This window comes from Thamnophis elegans, chromosome 2 (genome assembly GCF_009769535.1).
Source record: "Thamnophis elegans isolate rThaEle1 chromosome 2, rThaEle1.pri, whole genome shotgun sequence".
In the NCBI taxonomy this organism is placed as follows: Eukaryota; Metazoa; Chordata; class Lepidosauria; order Squamata; family Colubridae; genus Thamnophis; species Thamnophis elegans.
The window spans coordinates 108,769,450-108,790,535 of NC_045542.1; the positions used below are offsets into that span (position 1 = coordinate 108,769,450).

Sequence of the window (21,086 nt, forward strand, 5' to 3'; positions counted from 1 at the left end):
TAACATAAACACAGAATAAATATCACAATTAAGTCAGCATTAGCCACGTCCTGATTCATCTTGTACTTTTTATGTTTATTTCTGTAACTCCACAAAAAAAATGAATGTACCCTGCTAGCAGTTGCAGAGAAGAAAATGTTACAGTACAACATTACTGTAACATTTTCTTAATTCAATATTTACATTTAATTTTACTCTGCTTTAGAATATTTCAGTAGCAATTCATACAGATAAATAACTGTTAACTTATTTGTGTTTACTTGGTTTTGTTGTCTCTTTATTCTTGTTATGGATCCATATGATTAGAAGCCTGATACAGAACCTCTAATGTGTTACAAAATAGGCAAATGGCATTGGGTTTGTCTCTAGAACTTAATTGATGATATGAAAATCTCAGAGTATCTTCTTTGTATCCTCTGCTTAAAAAAAAAACCTCCCATTCCTTGATTTGAATATGCTGGGAGATTTCACTCTATCTTTTTTTTTTTAATGAATAGTTTCTGTTAAAGGGAAAATTCCTCATAATTCATGATTTTAGCAATGCCTGACCTAAAGAAACAGGCAAGCAAAGATTGCTATTGTCCAAACTGCTAGTTTTCTTGAAATGAATAACCATCAAAATATGACTGAATGTTAATGTAGTGATCATATACAAAGAATGTGAATGTGTTTTGTTTAAGCTGAAGTGAAAAATCTTGGGATTCGTACCATCGTTCATTTAAATAGTATAAAAGAGAACTTCCGTGTTTCTGTTAGCAGAAACACAAATATTTGCATGTTGTAAATAGGAAGCTGCAATTTCTTTGTAAATTTATATTAAGAGTCATATTCAAAAACTCTGATTGTTGTGCTTTCTTTTGACAGGTCCTTGACCAGTATGAAAGAGAAGGCTTTAATTTCCTAGCCAAGGTTTTTAATTCTTCCCATTCGTTCTTAGAAGATCTTACAGGTCTGACTTTGTTGCATCAGGAGACTCAAGCTGCTGAGGTAAGGTTTCGTCAAACAAAGGAAAATAAGAATAAGATTTATAATAACAAGTTATTGCTGTTCAGCTTCATTAATTAATAACAACTTAGGGTGGTTTTTTTTACTGATTAATATTTTCACATAATTTGGATGAATCAGATTAATGCAGCAGTTAGAACTCATTTTTTCTTAAAACTCCATCAGATTATTAAACCATATATCCACCGCCCACAGTGGATTCAGTTCACTATTATTTTCAAGTTAAACAGCAAACAGTTTCTATTTAATTCTGCATATATGGAGTCATCTATCTATAACGTCACTAGGACTTGAAAACAACTATACGGCAAATATTCAATGAGTCAATATGGGAGTGAGTGTAATGTATGATTGAAGGAAAAATTTGCTGGTGATTTTTCTGGTGCCACTTATGGTAAAATGTGGCATTTTAATTATTAACTACTATCAAAATAATTGTTATAGGATAACACAAATTTTTCATGTTTTTATCTCAAAAGTATCATGTTACCCTTTTTGTGTGCACTGCCCCCCACCACCACACATTCTATGTATTCCAAGTGCACAATGTAAGTAATAGCTAGTGTAGCACACTCAGTATTTCCTTTACTTAATCAAGGTATATCTTAAGTGCATTAACTTTGTAACAGCTGTCTGTATAAAGAAAAAAAATCATGTTATTTAGTCGTGTTCCCTTATTCACAAAATGAATAATTGATATATCAAATATATTGTTTTTATGAAGTTATTAAATATGATTACATAAAAATTTCTACCTACCCTGTATTCTTTTTGGATGACTCTAATATTGACCTTATTCTGTCAGGTAGGAATATACAGATTCAACTCTTGATACATTTATTTTCAACCTATGCAAAACATAAAAATGGATCCTCAAATATCCTGAGAAACATTCTGAAGTAGTTTGGAAGATCCTGTGCTTTCTTGGCTTCTTTCCATTATGTGGCACATGAGAAAAGCCAATGTTGATTAATTTAAGCCATGATATCAGTATCTCTGATGCTAGGCAAAATAGAGGTACACTGGTTCCTTCATGCCCTTCTCAGGAACTTAGTAAAAGTATATGGTAAGCAGTTTTTGGAAACAGATGTCCACCAATTCCTGAACCAAAATGCTGGGTGAGCTGTTTAGAGTGTTTGGAATATTGAATGATTAAGAATTGGCCCTAGTTGGCAGTGTGTTCATTCTTGTTCTTTGTTATTGGTCCTGTTTTGGTGTTAGCCATTGAGTCTCAATTTGTGAACTGGGCACTCATATAAATCAAGTAAATTAATAACAAAATATATCTACAGACCATCACTTTTCGGTTCTTATGTGAATGCTGTTGTTCGACTAGTAAACTACCTGGCATTTTTGGGAGGACTTGCAGGATTCAAAAGTCCTAACAGCTGCCAAAAGTTATCAAGTCCTAATTTCAACTGTAAATAGCTTTTAGGTCTCTCATAGTTTATTATTAGACCATGAATGTGGCCTTGGTATAGACCAAAATGAAATATACTTTCTCTTTTTCTGATCTGTTTGGGTAAAGTTATTTTCACTGAGGTTTCACATTTCTGTTACAGGAAATTGGTTTGGAGTAAAGACCAGAGAGCCATTATTAGAGTGCATTTTTCTCCTCAAAATATGGGTAGCTGCTGTTTTTTTCCACAGTCTTATGACTCATGAACGCCTGGCTGTTTAGTTTTAAAATCTGTCCTGTAAGAAGCATTGCCTTCTCTGAAAGAGTATCTGTCTTTTTATTCATCTAAATGTGAGGGAGAGTCTGAAGTCAATTCCATTTATAACTAGTAGTACAACATTATGGTTAGTTTGAATGGTTAACATCATTGGTTAGTACTGAATATTTGTATCCTGTATCTCTCCTTCCTCCTTCCCTTCCTCCCTCCCTCCCTTTATTCATTCATTCTTTCAAAATTATATATGTCAGGATTTACACTAAGCATTAGTAAATATTGTGACACTCTAGTTAACATGCGGAGATGTAGTGGGATCATTTAACTAAATAAAAATCACCAAATATGAATGACACAGTCTAAACATTGAATTACAATATTGTAAAAGGGAATAAGAGGCTGAAAATCTGGCCGCATCTTATATATTGAATACAGCATTTTTTGCATGCCGAAACCACACCCCCTTCACCAAAATGACTGTTCATAGCCTTTAGGAGGCTTTCAGAGTGCTCCTGGGGACTGGGGAAGGCAGAAATGAGCGAAAAATGGGGCATTTTTTTGCTTAATTTTGCCCCCACCCCATCCCCCAGGAGCACTCTACAAGCCTCCTAAAGGCTATTTATGCCCTTTTTAAAAAAACAACAACACAAGCCCGTTTTCGCAAAAAAATGGGCCGTTTTTGGGAGGTCTGCAGAGTGCAATTTTTTTAAAAAAAATTTGCCTCTTCAAAAGCTTGGTGTGTCTTATACTCCAAAAATACGGTATATGTGAGGTACCGATTAGTGTTATTGTTTGTAGTTGAGCTTTAATAGGTTATCCCACCCAAATTCTATGTCTTTCTGATATTGTACTTGAAGTTCCACTAATAATAGATACCCTAATCAACAGTTTTTTCCATTTTGCATTTTTTGTAGGATTATACTGTATTCCTTTCCCATTCCTTGTCTTCAATATTATTCTATCTCCTGGGGTAGCTACAGCAATAACCCAAACATGGTTCTTTTCAAGGACAGTAATGCCTGGTGTATTATGTCCCAAGTATTGATCAGTCTAAATTTTAAAATTCCATACAAATTTTGTTTTATCATTTTCAGTGACTCTGTGATTCATGTTTCCAATAATTCATACTGTTTTTAAATAATACTTTTTACATAAATAGCAAAGTAATATCTTCCCAACGTTTTCCTCATGCATTATTATCCTTCAGAACTGCCCTATTTGTCTCCCCCTGCCTCAGTATTTTGCTCCATAGTCTGAAAAAGACTTACTGAAGTTGGGTCTAGTGTTAAATTTTTAATTTGGCTGTCCTATGTTGCCAGCATCCCCCCCCACACCCATTTTTAGCATCTAATGCTTCTCAAGTGACTCTTGGATTATATATTTAGAACTGCAGTTCTTTTTCATATTATAACAAAGGTAATTGTTATTAAAAGTAATGTATTTCCTGGGAAACATGGAAAAACAAATAATTGAGAAGTATCAGAGTAAACAAAGAAAAGAGATCTCTTTGAATTGTAGTGCTGGGGAAAACATAAAATTCCTTGGGCTGTAAAAACAAATAATTGAGTACCAATGGAAGTACTAATAATGAAGTTAAAACTTAGATATTTTGGACACATAACAAGATGGCAACTGTCCTAATGAATAAGGAGATGAGTTTGATTCATGGAAAAAACAAGACAATTGAAAAAAAGATTGATAAAAGTCAAGGTGACTAGATACTGTCCATGTTACAAGCATAGCCTAACTCAAAGAAGCAATTATTGTGCTGATGGAAATTTAGGTTCCACCACAAATGCGCGAACGACAAAAGCGCGCCTGACTAAACCGCAGTGACAAAACCGCGCCGACGAATGAGCGCTGAAGCGCGCCAACAACAGCGCGCCGACAGAAGCGCGCTGTAACCCTAACTCTAAACCTAAACCTAACCCTAAACCTTACCTTAACTTAAATCACGCTTCTGTCGGCGCGCTGTTGTCGGCACGCTTTTGACATCGCGGTTTTAGCGCCGCGGTTTTGTTGGCGCGCTTTTGACATTCGCGCATTTGTCGGGTCACGGGAAATTTCATGGTGAAGAATCAGAAGTGCATAAATTTTAGTTCAGTAAAAATTAGTAAGAAAAGAGATTTCGCAAAACCTATAAATATGATATGTGACAAAACTATTATGGAATTCTATGGTCAAAAGTCCCAATTTTCTACTTTGAGGCAGAGTCTTCTGTAAGAGTTCCATGACTATTACATCAGAAAACATCAGATCTAGCATGCAAGGGCAGAAAATGGCTGCTGGATGAAATATAAATACAGTATTTATTATTATAATTAAACATATGTTTCACAGAAGATTTCAAAGGCATGTATGTTACTACAAACCTGTATTTTCTCACAGGCTGTAAGATAGTAGAGAAGATTGGCTATAGGCAAGTTAACAGTTCTGAGGGAACCAACAATTCACCAGTCAGACCAGAGTTGGAAACTAGATTATATTTCACTCACAAAGTTCAGGCTCAAGTCAGAGTATCAAAGACCATGTTCCTGTCTACTCTGGGGACTCTGGACCAATGCCAAACTTTGGGAAAACTGAAACCCAGCACCTAAACCTGGTAGGAAAAGACTAGATAGAACGATCCTTTTTGCTCAATGAGGTGAATTTATCAGTGCTCCTTTTCTCTGTCCCTTGTGATCTTCGTTTGCTCCTTCTGTTTGCAGATTAACAATTCTTAGTTTTGATCTATTTCATGTAACTTGGTTTGCAACTGATACTCATAAACAGATAATTTATCTGCAGGCAACATCAATAAAACTTTATAGTTGCTGGTATTCTTTTGGCAATAAGATCATTTTAACAAGACTATCTTTTATGTTCATATAAGCAACCTTTTAAAATAAATCTCATTCAAATCAGTTGCAAAAGCATTTCCTTAAAATATATTTTCTATGTTGATTGTTGTTCTTTACAGCAGGTTCCATTGCAGTAAATTATAAATAGCTTGTTCAAGACACTTTCTGTTAATAGCTTAAAAGAGTAAGAATTGCAACAACAAGTAAGAATTACAACATTTTTTGCTGTAATTAAACACATAAATTATAGAACAGTTTATCAACACACAAATGAATAATTCTATGGTATATAAGCCCCTGAAGGTCTTTGGGACTGAAAGAGAAAGTCATAGTTTCATTTGTACAAATTATTTCCAGATGTAGATTTCATAAACTCATGACATCATTTATATGAATTATTCAAAGAAACACTGCATCTTGTACATTGAGTTTTTTAATATTAATTCTATATGATTAACATTCGGTGTTTAAAGTTGTTTGCTATTCATACAAGATTAATTATGACACTTAAGAGTATTTTAATTATCCACATCAGACCATGAAATACATACGTATATATGTATGTATGTACGTACCATAAGTATTCCCATTGTATATGTACTTAACCTGAGAGTACTTTTTTGGGACTTCATGGTGTGATACTATTATGATTTGGTTGTCCTCTGCTTTGTGTTTTCCTCCTACTCTCAAGACAGGAGGAAAATAAGATATTTGGGAAATCACTTTCCCTGTTCTTTTCTCTTGCTATTCTTTATAGAAAAGGCTAACAAAGTTGTTATTTTTCTTCACAATCATGACTGTATTGTGAGGGTATCCCTTCTATAAACAGAAACAATTAACTTTGTTGAGACAGAGAGAGTTTGTGAATGAGTCTTTGAAATAAATATTCATATACATACATACATACATACATACATACATACATATATATCATGTTCAATAATATGCTGTTCATAGCATACATTTATAAGTTCTGTTACTAGTTACTTAATACTTTTATTGATACAATATTTGCATTTCTCACTGATATAATTGAGTTTAAATGTGAGACAAAAATTTCTACTGAATCAGTGTTCAGGATAATGAAAGTAGCAAATCATTTCGCAAAGTCCATTAATGATGAACAAATTCCCCAAGAGGCGGAGTGGAGCAAGCCTCAGATTACACAAGAAGAATGTGGCTGGTTAATTTACAAATGTATCACAGATCATCATCAGATGTAAAAGTTCCCTGCAAGTGGTAGCCACTGCAGTGGGAGAAGTAAGGAAGCTGGGAGTGGTGTAAAAATGACAATTTTTTGAGTGATGAGTAGCTTGGACCTACAGATAAACTGGTAAGAATGACCATAAAAGTAACATAAATATCTTCAATTTAGCTACATCATGGAATAATAAGTTCTGTCCTATGAACTACTTTCAGTAATTTGATATTTCAGATGACAATACCTTTATTCTTGTTCTTCAAATTATTGGCTTGGTAGAAATTAATCTGTTCTGTCTGTGTGGAACCTTTAGGGAGAGCCTATTTAGTTTGTGGTCAGTACAACTAAGTTGAGCAATTCTCTTGGACAACTATTGCACTGAAATAAAACAAGACTGTAGAAACTATGATTATAAAGTTAAAAGATGGAGAACAAGCCAACCACCAGACCATGGCAAATGTTTGGAAGCCAAATGGAACAAAGCCAGCCAACAATGCAAAACATAAGTTGTTGGAAAAGTGAAATGAGTACTATTTGATAGGACATTTATAAATGGAACTTGTTTTAAAAGACAGAGATGAGGAGGAAAAACTAAATAAGTGTAGAAGCAAAGCTTCCCTGCATGGAGTTATTCTACCTTTTCTTGTTATAATAATAAGTACAGCTTGCTCAATTTTTTTCAATATCCATATAAATCTTGCATCATTTTTTCAGCCTCATTGTGTCTTTTTTTGGCTGTAAAAAAACCTAAGAATCGGCAAATGTCTACCTTAAACTTTTATCAGATAACATGTTGAATTATGAATATTCAATATACAAATAAAATGTTATGGAATCATGGAGTTGCAAAAAGTGATTTAGACCACAAAATCCAACAAGAACCTAAGCTAAATCATTTCTGGGACATGGCTATCCAACCTGCCATAGAATACGTCGTACAGAAAGGAGCCTACATATTTGGTTCCATTTTGTTCTATAGAATACAGGTTATATACATAGAGCTCTTTTCTAAAAGGTGATGTATAGAGTTTAACTATTTAGCATCACTTGTGAAGAATATTAATAGGGCAGATAGGAGACATTTACAACATCAAATTATAGGTGTTTGTCAACATAGCAGTCAGAAACAATGCCTGTGTTGTGTATTTAGTTTACAACCATTTTCCTACGATTAAAGATCAGGATATTCTAGTGCAGGGGTGTCAAACTCAATTCATCGAGGGCTACATCAGGGTTGTGTTTGACCTCTGGAAGGCGTGGCCAGGGGGCATGGCCAGCTCGACGTCACTCATGTCGGGGTGGCCTGTGGTGGCCCAAGTGGTCTCCCTGCGACAGCCTTCTGCAACCCTCTGTCAGCAAAAACAGAGCTCTGTTTTTTATGGCAGAGGCACCGCCGCCCAGTCCTTTGTTGTTTCCAGAACAGCCCCATGGGCCACATCGACGCACCCCACGGGCCTTGAGTTTGACACCCCTGTTCTACCGTGTTATTCCTGAGTAAGGAAATCACCAGAGAATCTCTTCCAGAAGAAGGAAAGTGCCGCTGCAACTCCTATACTTGTAAATCCATATTTGCCATTGACTATTGCCTTTAGAAAGCACTTTTCATGCGACAATTTAAGTCATACTGAAGTAAATAATGGCAAACTGGAAAGCATGAATGTTTTTGGATCAAAAAAGACTCCTACCAGCAAATAATCTCTTAGGTTCACTTTAGATTCTTGTTGATTTAGTTAGCAGTCTAAATGAAAGGGATTTCGGAGAAGAAGGGATGTATCAAATGATTGGAGAAAAGCAAATATGTCCCTCCTTTTCAAGTAAAGGGCGGGGTGGATTCCAGTAATTGCTGACCAGGGAGCCTAACATAAAAACCAGGTAACATGCAACAGTCAGTACTATGATTGCTAAAAGTTATGTGGTTTTGTCAATAATAGTTCAGATGCATGCTGTCTTCTTTGACAAATACACTAGAAGACATGGAGAATGTTGTGTGTATAATCTTAGTTTCATCAAAGTGTTTGATAGATTCCATTTGACATTCTTATTATCATGTTGTTAAAATGTAAAATAGTGGATCCACAACTGGCTGGCTAATAGGGATCTGACTTGGTATTATTCAACATGTTTATTAATAGTCTGGATAACAGAACTGATGAGTTGCTTATCAAACTTGCAAAATGTACAAAACTGGAAGGTCTGGCCATCAACTAGTATGACAATGAAATTGCCATCTAATCTGGGTAAATTAGAAATCTGGGGTGAAAGGGAAAATATCTGCAATAGAGAGCAATGTTGTTTATTACATTGCTAGTTGCTAGGAGGCCTAATGTAATTTAAAAAGGAACTGTATCAATAATATGTGAAGTCTCTATTTTCTTACACATTGCAATAGGTTGGAATGATTGCCTTGTGGTCTCTTCCTGATCCACAGTTCTGTGTTTCTGTCTAGTTCGATACTCTATTTTCTATCATGGCCAAGCAGATGTCCCAACTTGGTGTGGTAGCAAATTGTATTATTTAACTAAAAATGAACCTTCGACAGAGTTTTGCAATTTCATTAATCTCCTACTATATAGTTTTCCCTTTCCAAGAGCAGTTGTTTCCAGATACGCAAAAAAAAAACCCATACATTCTAGTCCTGCAATCAATTTTTTTTTAAAAGACAGGTTACATTACATGGAAGGGAAAATATTATCTGTTTTCAGCTGCTGGTTGATGATAAAAACTTTTCTGGCCTGGAGAAGAAATGTAAGAGTCAGATGGAAAACCCCAGAAAATTATTTTTAGTCTTTAAGGTAGAGGTTGCCATACATACATTAAAAGATATCTCTGTCCTGATTCAAGGGAGTATAATAAATTGAAAACTTTTTTTTTACAGAAACTAAATGTTCACCAGGAAAATATATAATAATCAGGACACTTAACCCTCTCTATGCTATCACTGGCCAAGAAGTTCTATTCTTAAAAATGCTTATCTTTATCTCCCACACACTGTTTCACATATTATATTCTTACATAAGTACTGTTAATTTAAAAAGCAGTTTGAGGATTAGCATGATTTTGCTGATACAACCAAAAAGGTTTCTATATTTTTTTCATATTTGAAATGCCTGGCAGTTGTTGTGTTTTCAAAATAAGTCAATCAGGTCTTAATAGTAATTAACGCTTTCAACTTTAAATACTCAAAAATTGCAATATTTGTTTATGTAAAATAAGATAGTTTTAACAAAGATTTTCAAGGCTTAAATAGAAAGTTCAATAGAGTAATATATTACAAGGAAACTATGTTTCTTTCTACTGAAAATATAGCCACTCCCCATTTAGCAACAGCTTGCAAAGTGATTAAAAAAACCATTTTCCAAGTAATATGCACATATATAACTACAGGTGAAACTCAAAAAATTAGAATATCGTGCAAAAGTTCATTTATTTCAGTAATGCAACTTAAAAGGTGAAACTAATATATGAGATAAGACTCATTACATACAAAGCAAGATAGTTCAAGCCGTGATTTGTCATAATTGTGGTGATTATGGCTTACAGCTCATGAAAACTCCAAATCTACAATATCAGAAAATTAGACTATTACATGCAATCAATAAAACAAGGATTGTACATAGAACAATATCGGACCTCTGAAAAGTATAAGCATGCATATTACTCAGTATTTGGTTTGGTTTGGGCCCCTTTGGGCCCAATTACTGCCTCAATGCGGAGTGGCAGGGAAGCTATCAGCCTGTGGCACTGCTGAGGTGTTATGGAAGACCAGGATGCTTCAATAGTGGCCTCCGGCTCTTCTGCATTGTTCGGACACATGTCTCTCATCTTTCTCTTGGCAATGCCCCATAGATGCTCTATGGCATTCAGGTCAAGCAAGTTTATTTATTTATTTATTAAATCGATTTATAGGCCGTCCAATCCTGGAGGACAATGTTGCTGGCCAATCAAGCACAGTAATCCACGATCATTGAACCAGGTTTTGGTGCTTTTGGCAGTGTGGGCAGGTGCCACGTCCTGTTGGAAAATGAAGTCAGCATCCCCATAAAGCTCGTCTGTGGAAGAAAGCATGAAGTGCTCCAAAATCTCCTGGTAGACGGCTGCGTTGACCCTGGACTTAATGAAGCACAGTAGTCCAAAGTCCTGTCAGTTGTCCAAAGTCCTCTTTTCTGATGAGGGCAACTTTTGCATTCTCATTTGGAAACCAAGGACCCAGAGTATGGAGGAAAAATGGAGAGGTACACACTGCAAGATGCTTGAAGTCCAGTGTGACGTTTCCACAGTTTGTGTTGATTTGGGGAGCCATGTCATCTGCTGGTGTTGGTCCACTGTGCTTCATTAAGTCTAGGGTCAATGCAGCCATCTACCAGGAGATTTTCTGATATTGTGGATTTGGGGTTTTCATGAGCTGTACGCCATAATCATCACAATTATGACAAATCAACTTTTGCGTGATATTCTAATTTTTTGAGTTTCACCTGTGAGTTCCATGTGCCTGACAACCAAGCATGCCAGAATGAGAATAATGTTGGTAAAGCTGTATCAGAGAAAGTTACCTGAAACAACAGCAACAACCAGCTGCACCCTCCCCACTCTCTTTCTCCCTCCCTCCCTCTCCCCTTCTCCTCCTCCGTCCCTCCTACTCTGTAACCATTTCATTTGTGACCATTTTACATCTTACTGCAGTTGCTTAACAAGAAGAAGTGTTTGATTTTTGTTAATTAATTACAATTTTATTTATTTCTGCTTGCATAAATAAGAACAGTAATATGATTTAATATGCTTTATATTATAGTTTTCACCTTATGGAAATTACTCTTTCTGATGTGTAATTCTCAAAGTCTTGTTAATTATAGTTTTAGATTTGGCTTTTATTTAGTATTTTCAGATGAATAACAGGTTTACTAACAGCATATCACTTTATAAAAATTATCTTTAAGGCTAGAACATAAGTCTTTGGTGACCAACCAAATATTTTCCTATTGATCCATTTATGATATTATAACCAAAACTTTTCATATCACCATACATTATTTCGCTTGTCCTTCTTCTGTCTCATATTTCTATTTTATTCTTCCATGACATTACATAGCTGGAGAATGACCAGCTAGTTTGTATAATAAGGAGAGAAAGCAAGTATTATTTATTTTATTTATTGAAATGAAGTAAAAATTTATTTTAAACTTTCATTTGAAAATTCTGATGAATCTTAAAGGGTATGAGTCTTGTATATTTTATAAATATGCTTTTTTTAAAAATGAAGTCTATTGAACTAAACATCAGATTATCAAAAAATTAAATTCAAATTAATTTCTACCATATTATTAACTTTTACCTGCTCTTCATAGGTTGTATAAAAAGTACAAAGTACTGTTTCCCAATTTAATCTGTATGAATTGGTTTTGTAGCCAGTTTGGGCTTGCATATTCCATCATCCCCAGTCATTATGATTACTAGAAGGGTGCAATTCAATGTGGCTGCAAGGACCCAGATTGGGTAAGATTGGTATAAAAGTTTCAACATTGTAGTTTTTAAAACCAAAAATAATAACTTTTGTTTAGCTGGCTAGATTGCAGAGCAGGTGCTGAAATAATAATCCTGAATGAAAGCATCTGCCTGACTTTGTCCCTACTGGAAGGGGAGAAGAAATATTACATTCATCTAGATTTATTCTTGGCTCTTGTTAGGGTACCAAAAGGTAACAACTGAACTATTTGCCTCTTAGTACCCCTCTACTATGTCAACAGCTGGAAACAATGATTATTTTATTTCTGCTTTTAGGTTTTTTTTATTGGGACTGATTGTCAGAGCATGCTAAAAAAGAACCCTATTCAATATTGATGTAAAACAAGATACTTTCTCTTTGTTTCAGCATGCCTTGCTTGGCTTCCCTCCAGAGGGGAATATAATTAAAGTGTAATAATAGGACAGACTAGAAGAACGAAGAAGGTTTTTTTTAATAGTGATGTTACACTTACAGGCACAAAACTATATATTTAAAACATCAATTACTTCTGCTCTGTTGTTCCTGACAACTCATGCAAGGATTTGTGTTATATAGAGCTACATTCAAATTTTCCAGATCATTGACATCCTTGGCATGATCTATGAGAATACTCTTCACTCTAGTTTTCACCCTCACTAATCCCAGTTTTTCTTCATCTTCCGCAATATTTGCTTTTCTGGAGAGTTTTTCTTTTCTTTTCCTTGAGAGTTGCTCAAATGCATTTATTATTTATTTATCAAATTTGTATAAATACAAAATTATTGCTTTGTTTCATACTAAATTGTTACTTCCAGTGAGATAGCTTCAATTGCCTTCCAAAATAAATCCATCCAAAATAAAATAACATATGAACTCTAGTTACTTACGGCTCTTAGAAATCTGCATGTGTTTGATTCTGGAAATTCTCATTCCATATAAAGCCAGTGTAGCTCTGTTTTTCCATTTCTTTGAGAAACAAAAGTGCCCACCAAAAGTGTCTTCCCTTACTATTTATATATCTTACATCATACTAGAGGAAAAAGGGGTTAATCCAAATGACATCAGTACACTGCTAACCCCATGAAAATTGCTGTTATTTACAAGGAGGTATATCTCTTGATTAAAAATAAACTATCAAGCCATTTTTTCCAGGTTGTGAGTATACTTGTGAGTTGAGATAGGTTGCTATACTTCAGAACAGCAATAATCAGGAGTTTTTAAAATAATACTTCAGTGGTAGAGTAGAGCAGTACTCATAAATACTAGAGTGAATCTTGGGGGTGTCAAGTGATATAGAAAACAGATTTGAACTGTTCGCAGGAAGAACATGTATTAAAAATCAGAGCCTAAAATAAAATTTATTCATAATTAAATGGTTTTTTTAAAAAAACTTGTAATTATTTGGGGTTAGTTGGGTTACCTACTTTGTGGCTGTTCAGATGCACTGTGGTACATTACCTCTAACCATTAGTATGATGTGAATTGGAGTCCATCAGTACATGTAAGACTTTAAGCTTTGCCATGCTTAGAGTATTGTTGTTGTTGTTGTTAGTCAGGAAGCCCTGTCCGATCCATTGCAATCCTATGGACAATGTTCCTCCAGGCCTTCCTGTCCTCTACCATCCCCCGAGTCCACTTAATCTCATGCCCACTGCTTCAGTGATTCGATCCAACCACCTCATTCTCTGTTGTCCCATTCTTCTTTTGCCCTGAATTTTTCCCAGCATTAGGCTCCTCTCCAGTGAGCTTCCTTCTCATTAGGTAGCCAAAATATTTGAGTTTCATCTTCAGGATCTGGCCTTCTAAAGAGCAATCAGGGTTGATCTCCTGACCAGTTTGATGGCTTTGCAGTCCAAGGGACTCGCATGAGTGTTCTCCAGAACCACAGTTCAAAGGCCTCAATTCTTTGGTGCTCAGAGCTTAGAGTATAAGATAAGGTAAAGGTTCCCCTCACACATGTGTTAGTCGTTTCTGGCTCTAGATTGCAGTGTTCATCTCAGTTTCAAAGCCGAAGCGCCAGCTCTGTCCGAAGACATCTCTTTGGTCATGTGGCCAGCATGACTAAATGCCGAGGGTACACCGAACACTGTTACCTTCCCACCAAGGTGGTCCCTATTTTTCAACTTGCATTTTTATGTGCTTTCGAACTGCTAGGTTGGCAGAAGAGTTAGAGTATAGGACGTAATAAATTAAGGGTTAGTTTTAAATGTTTCACTGCTTGATGAAAGTAAATAAAAATCAGTTTCATAGAGATTACTGATTCAATATCGATGCTGCAAATGATAAAATACTAGAACACTAATTACATCAAGGTCTTATCCCATGTTTGCTGTGGTCCAGAGTGGGAAAAGCCAACTCAGGCTCCACTCTAGCAAAATTCAAGTTTCTGTGGATGTTGAGGCTATCTGGATCTGGGATTTCTTTGCATAATTTTTATTATTGTTGTTGTTATTGTTATTAAATAGATGTTCACTCCAATTCTGTATGAGTTCCCATTAACCCCAGCCTTTCCATGAATAAATGTTATCTGATGGGATCCTGGAAGTGAATCCTTTGAAACATTATCTCCTCAAAAACATTATCCTCAAAAACATTATCTCCTCAAACATTCAAACAGCTCCCATTCAAGTTCTGTTTTAGACAAGTCCTAAAGACTTGGATCTTTCACCAGGCTTTGAGTCAGAGTGAGTGGGTGGCTCCTTTGAGGATGGATTGTGTTGGGAGATTGTGAGGCTATAGGATTAATCATCAAACAGTTTTCAATTTTTATTTTTGTATGGCTTCATAAATATGAGGTATGAATAAATCAGTAAATATTGACTGCTGTAATTACTTTGGACAGTATCATGCCCTCTCTAGAAAAGGTGACTTGTGATTTGGTGGTCCTCCTGAATATCTTGGATCCAGCTCAAACAGCAGGCAGAAGCCCTGGAAATCAAAACCTTTGCCCAACTTTGATTGCATTTGAACCAGAATTACCTGCAGTCATTGACTTGATCACTACCTGATGATCTGGGTTGCCTTCAGAAATAACTTGGAAGAAACTGTACCAAAACACAGTGTCAAGCATGATATCACTAGGCCATTCTGTGTAGTCTCGAACACCACCACTTGTAACACCAGTTTTAACATTTGTTGCCAGTAAGCTTCCAGATACAGTTCAAAATCCTGGTTTCTAAAGTTTTGCAGGAGAATATTGTGATCTATCAGGCAAAGCCTCATCAGAATTGAATCTGTCCCTCTGGCTCTAGAGAGTATCTGCTGGGAACAACCCCTCTGAAAAAAGTATGGGGAACTGGGTAGGTTGGAATAGGTAGCAGTCTGCGTTGTAGCCCACATTCTTTTGAACCCTCTCCCTCATGAGGTAAGTACAACTTATCCTCTTGTTAGTTTTCTCAAAACAACTAATAGTTGTTTGAGTTTGATAACTGAGTGTGTGAGTGATAGGGCTTATTGTAGGAATTTCAGAAATTTTCAGTTGTTTAACACAATGGAAAAGTCACCAAATAATGTGTTCATCTAATATTTTAAATTAATGTCAGAGGAGGCAATTTCAAGCTTGCAAATAATTGTATATATCAACAGAAGGAGTATATTATGATCCTCCTTTCTTTGTATTTAAGTTGACAATCTTAAAATCTTTAGAGATTTAATGATTATTGTATAGTTAAGTAAATGAACATTTTTGGATGCAGTTCTTAACTTTGCCACAGAGCATTACCACTTCCTCTTTTTTTGTTAAGTTTCTGCCTTTTTGGAAAAGCTACATTGTTCTGATTCCAATTTTCTAAATGGCACACAATTCTGATTTTCCTGCCAACAGTTTTATTTCACATGTGGTTAATGCCAGGATTCTCTGCTCACATATGTGAAATGCATTTGGCCCATGGTACATAAGAGATGGGAATGTAAGAATTTACTTTTCTTAATTCATACATTGCATTTTTTACATTTAACATTGAATTGAAAGGAAAACATCTATTAATAATTTTTCTTCAGCAAAAAATTAAGATTTAACATTTGAATGGTATCTACAAGGTATTGATTTCAAAGATTCATGTATTTGTAGTTTTGAAGTATTTTCATATTATTAAGTTATTAGATTATTCTTAGAAAAGCAAAGTATCATGTGATAATATATCACAGTCTGTAAAACTGCAGATCCTCGAAAGCCAAATAAAGGAAGAAATTCAACTATCACAAAGTCACTTTCCAAAAATAGAAGTACATCAGTTCCTTCTAACAAAAGAGAGGAACAAGTTTCTTCTAAAAAAATCATCTCCTACAACAGAATGGTTTTTCAAGTGATGCTTTAAATATGCCATCTTTTAAAACTTTTAAAACATCTTTTATAAATTGTTCAAAACATAGAACCATATCAAGTCAATATAAAGAGAAGTTACAGGTAGAAAACAGCAAAAAAACACAAAACCAACCTTGGATATTCTGGATTTACTTAACAGCCACATATGGTCTTAAAGACCATATACTTTGCTTAATGACCATAATTGCTCACTTTACAACCATTGTAAAATGGTAACCATTGTAAAATCAAGTCAAATCCATTTAACAACCACAATGACTTAAAACCAAAATTCCTGGCTCATGTCATGCCTCCATCAGGTCCCAATTTGGAAGAAGGGGAGGAGTTGGAACTGGGACCATCCAATGGAGATGGCATTGTCCTCTTGGAGCTAATTGGAAGGAGAGATGCCTTCAGTAGTGGATCAGTTGCAGGGGATCAGTGAAGATGACAGACTCCAGACCATCTCTGATGAGAATCAGCTGCCTACTTGCTCCATCCATGAGTGTGGAGAGTAGAGTAGAGAGAAGCACAGAGGAGGTCAGCAAGGTTACTCATGAGGAAGCAACCCTGCACCTTCTCACAAGGAACACTTGGGGAAGGGTGGTAAAACCATATTTTGGGGAAAGATGTGTTTGTTGGGAACACCGGTTTGCTTCTATGTACACCTTCCTGGCTTTTGTGAATACTGTTTTGTGAATCTTGGATTGTGTTTCTTGGATCTGAAGTTTAGACTTCATTTGTGGACTTTGGACTTGGCTCCCTTACTTTGGACTGTTGGACTGTGCTTTGGTTTTTGGAACCCTGGACTTGTGTTATGGATTTGGTACTTGGGGGTATTGCATCTTCCCTCTTGGCCTCATGGGTTGGCTAGGACTTATTTCATGGAACCAGGGAATTCAGACTGAGGGAAAACTGAGGGCTGGGGCGAGCTTCACCAGCCTCATTGATGGGACATTGCCACTGTGAAAGTGTAATAAACAGACTCTATTTAACCTCAGCCTAGCCAGCATGACTTGGGTCAGAACAATTCAATTCTTGTCATCAACTGAGGATTACTTAACATGAAGTAATTAATACTACTACTCAAGGAACTGAAGAATTCTAATATATTTCTAAATAAATAAAGGTAAAATGATGTAGTATTTTAGTCCTTGATTTAATAAATCCCATTTAAGATCCGGATCTTTTCCTGTTTTCCTGCCTGGTGGTTGATAACTGCCATAAATGCAGAGGTGGGTTCCTACCAGTTCGCATCTATTCAGTAGAACCGGTTCGTCAAATCTACCGAACCGGTTAGAAGAGGTTCCACCAGTGGACCCGGAAAGGAGGCCACACCTACAGAAGAGGTTCCAAAATTTTTTGAAACCCACCACTGGTCCTTGGATATGATTATTATACACTATCATGCTCATATTTATAGAACTCAGTGCCTCTGTGAAAGGTAAGGATGACTACTGTGTTTGTGGTGCAATCAGAACATTGCGTGTGTTGAAGTTGTTTTAAAGCAAACCAAAGATGCCTTTTAAAAAACAAGTTTACATCATATTCCTATGCATGCCGTGCTGTGTGTGAAGTAATTTAAGGTGGTTGTGACAAGTGTTGTCGGCATCTTCATTTCCGGTCACATGGGTGGCAAGCCACTCCCATCCAGTCACATGGGCGGCCCACAAAGGAGGCCACACCCACAGAGTAGGTTCAAACAATTTTTGAAACCCACCACTGCATAAATGATTTTCTAGTGTTGTCCCTTAGCAGTCAAGGATATCTTTTGGAGATTTAGGATAGCTCATCTCTCCATACTTTTTATTTCCAGAGATGTATCAATATACTTCCTTGTGCACTGAAATGCTGGTTCTAGCCCATCTCCTAAAATGTAGAATTTGGAAGCAGATTTGGAAACCGCTGCATCTATTAATATTAGTGGCTTTAGGCTACCAGGAGTTAAAACTCACTCAAGAATACACTCATTTCAAAAAGCTGCTCTGTTTTGCCTTCAGAGAGAATGTCTCCAAAGTCAACTAATGCATTTCCAAGGCTGAAATTAAACAGATCTATTCTGTAAGTGGCTATGACGGTAAGGGATGGAATTTGGCATGAACTTAAAAGAGCAGATAGCATAAGTGTGATAAGTGGCGTACAACTTTGCTTACTCATTAACATTTTCAAAGAATTTCTGATTCAAATACTTATAGGAATGAAGAATATATTTTGTCTAGGAAGCACGTTCATTTCGGAAAGATAGCGATGGCACATTTATTTGTCTGAAAAAAATTGTTCAGATCTTATTTTGCAATCCTAATATAATAAAAGCATCTGAATTGTTTCAGTAGTAATGAAAGGTTGAATATATTTTAAATATATACAAGTGATAAACAGATGGACCACAAGTGAGAGTGACTTGATTACTAAAGAGCTACCTGGTGAGACACTTAACTTTAATACAGAAATTTGGTCACTTATTAAGATTTAATGTAGATTGATTTTCTTTCTTTTAAAAATGACTTTGTGTGAAATGGCCAAGGATAAAGAAAAAGATGAAAGATACAAAGGGGGGGAAAAAGCAGAAATAATAGACCAAAGTATGGAATTGAATGGACAGCATGTATGAGAAAGATGAAAATAATGAAAGATGGTTTTTGCTTGGAAGATAGGAAATCAATATAAAATTCAGGTTATCAGGAAACTTCTTATTGCATATAATATTAAGATTTTTATTTGAAACATTTAAAAAGGGGAAAAGTAATGTCATATTCTGTCTCTGCTTTATGAACTAATAATACCTTTCCATTACTTATTTATTTATGGGATTTATAGGGCTGCCCAACTCAAATTGTGTGACTCTTGACTATGTCAAAAACAAGCAGTAGAAAAGAACCAGCTAACCCTATAAAAAGACCCAATGTGTAAACTATAAAATGCTGATCAAACACAATAATCTATTGTTTGTGGTATGAAATATTGTATATATTTATATTTTGCCCTGGCATAAAGCATTTTATTTCAATTTGACTAAAATATACTTTTTTTATGTTGAACTTAGAAATTAAAAGTGTAAGCTTTGAAATGCAGAAGCATTTCAAAGCCTGATGTTAGACTCAGAGCATTGGATAAAATTAGAATCTGGAATTTTACTAACTTTTCCGTAAATTGCAGTAAATAGTTATGTTTGAACAAGACATCTTATTTTCTATTTGGAAAATGAAAATAATGTAGGAAATGGAAGGTATTAAAAGGTGCAGTTCCAAACAGAACTGTTTGTATGTAAAGATGTGAATTCCTGGGTATCAACAATTTAGATATTTTTGCCTTTTCTCTTTACATTATAGTGGTTAGATAGGAAAGATGATCAGTAACCAAATCAGCTGAGACACTTGCTGTATTGCTCTGAATTATTATCATTTCATTTGGTATGATGGCATTATCCATGTAAGACAGTGATTCTCAGCCTTTTCTTCACCACAGTTCCTTTTGTGGCCATGGACTTAACACAAGATTTAAATCATAACGTATCTTCAAGCCTTTGCAGAGACCCCTGTGATGGCATCACGGACCACAGATTGAAAACCACTGATATAGGATACTTACAATAGTATAAAATAGAATAGAATGGAATGGAATGGAATGGAATGGAATAGAATAACAGAGTTGGAAGGGACATTGGAGGTCTTCTAGTCCAACCCACTGCTTAGGCAGGAAACCTTATACCATTTCAAACAAATGGTTATCCAATCTCTTCTTAAAAACTTCCAGTGTTGGAGCATTTACAACTTCTGGAGGCAAGTTGTTCCACTGATTAATTGTTCTAACTGTCAGGAAATTTCTCCTTAGTTCTAAATTGCTTCTCTCCTTGATTAGTTTCCACCCATTGCTTCTTGTCCTGCCTCTAGATCCTTTGGAGAATAGATTAACCTAATCTTTTTTGTGGCAACCCCTGAGATATTGGAACACTGCTATCATGTCTCCCCTAGTCCTTTTTTTCCATTAAACTAGACATACCCAGTTCCTGCAACCGTTCTTCATATGTTTTAGCCTCCAGTCCCCTAATCATCTTTGTTGCTCTCCTCTGCACTCTTTCTAGAGCCTCCAAATCTTTTTTACATTGTGGCGACCAAAACTGGATGCAATATTCCAAGTGTGGCCTTATCAAGGCATTATAAAGTGGTATTAGCACTTCATGTGATCTTGGCAGGATACTTTTAGTACAATATAGGATAGGATCTTTCATTTATTTAAATTTTCCAATGTTTTCTATTTAAAATAAGTCTGAAAGATATTTATAGTAGAAGAACTTGAGTACAAGAAGTCTTACAAATTGTGAGGATCTTGCCAAACCTGGTTATGATGATGTTTTAGAGAAAAGGATATTGTCAGAAAATAGATTACACCCCAATACTAGTGTCTTCACTGCGCCCTTCTAAAAAAATCACCCGTGTCAAAGATTGATTCGAAATGCTTAAAAACCAAAAGATGCTTGATATGTTACATTTTTATATTTTTTCTATAAAATTATTGAAGTACTTTGAGTCTCAGTCCTTGGCACTTCCAAAGAGAACAATAAAGATTTTTATGGCAAGAAAAACAG

General features: G+C 35.6%; 1 protein-coding gene across 1 annotated transcript in view; it reads left to right on the top strand.

Moving 5' to 3' along the window:
• Positions 1-21,086, top strand: part of ATG7 (autophagy related 7) — a 95,792-nt gene that overhangs the window by 54,107 nt on the left and 20,599 nt on the right. The window contains exon 17 of the mRNA XM_032210650.1: positions 865-987. Coding sequence (XP_032066541.1) covers positions 865-987 — 123 coding nt within the window. The remainder of the gene's footprint in view (positions 1-864; positions 988-21,086) is intronic.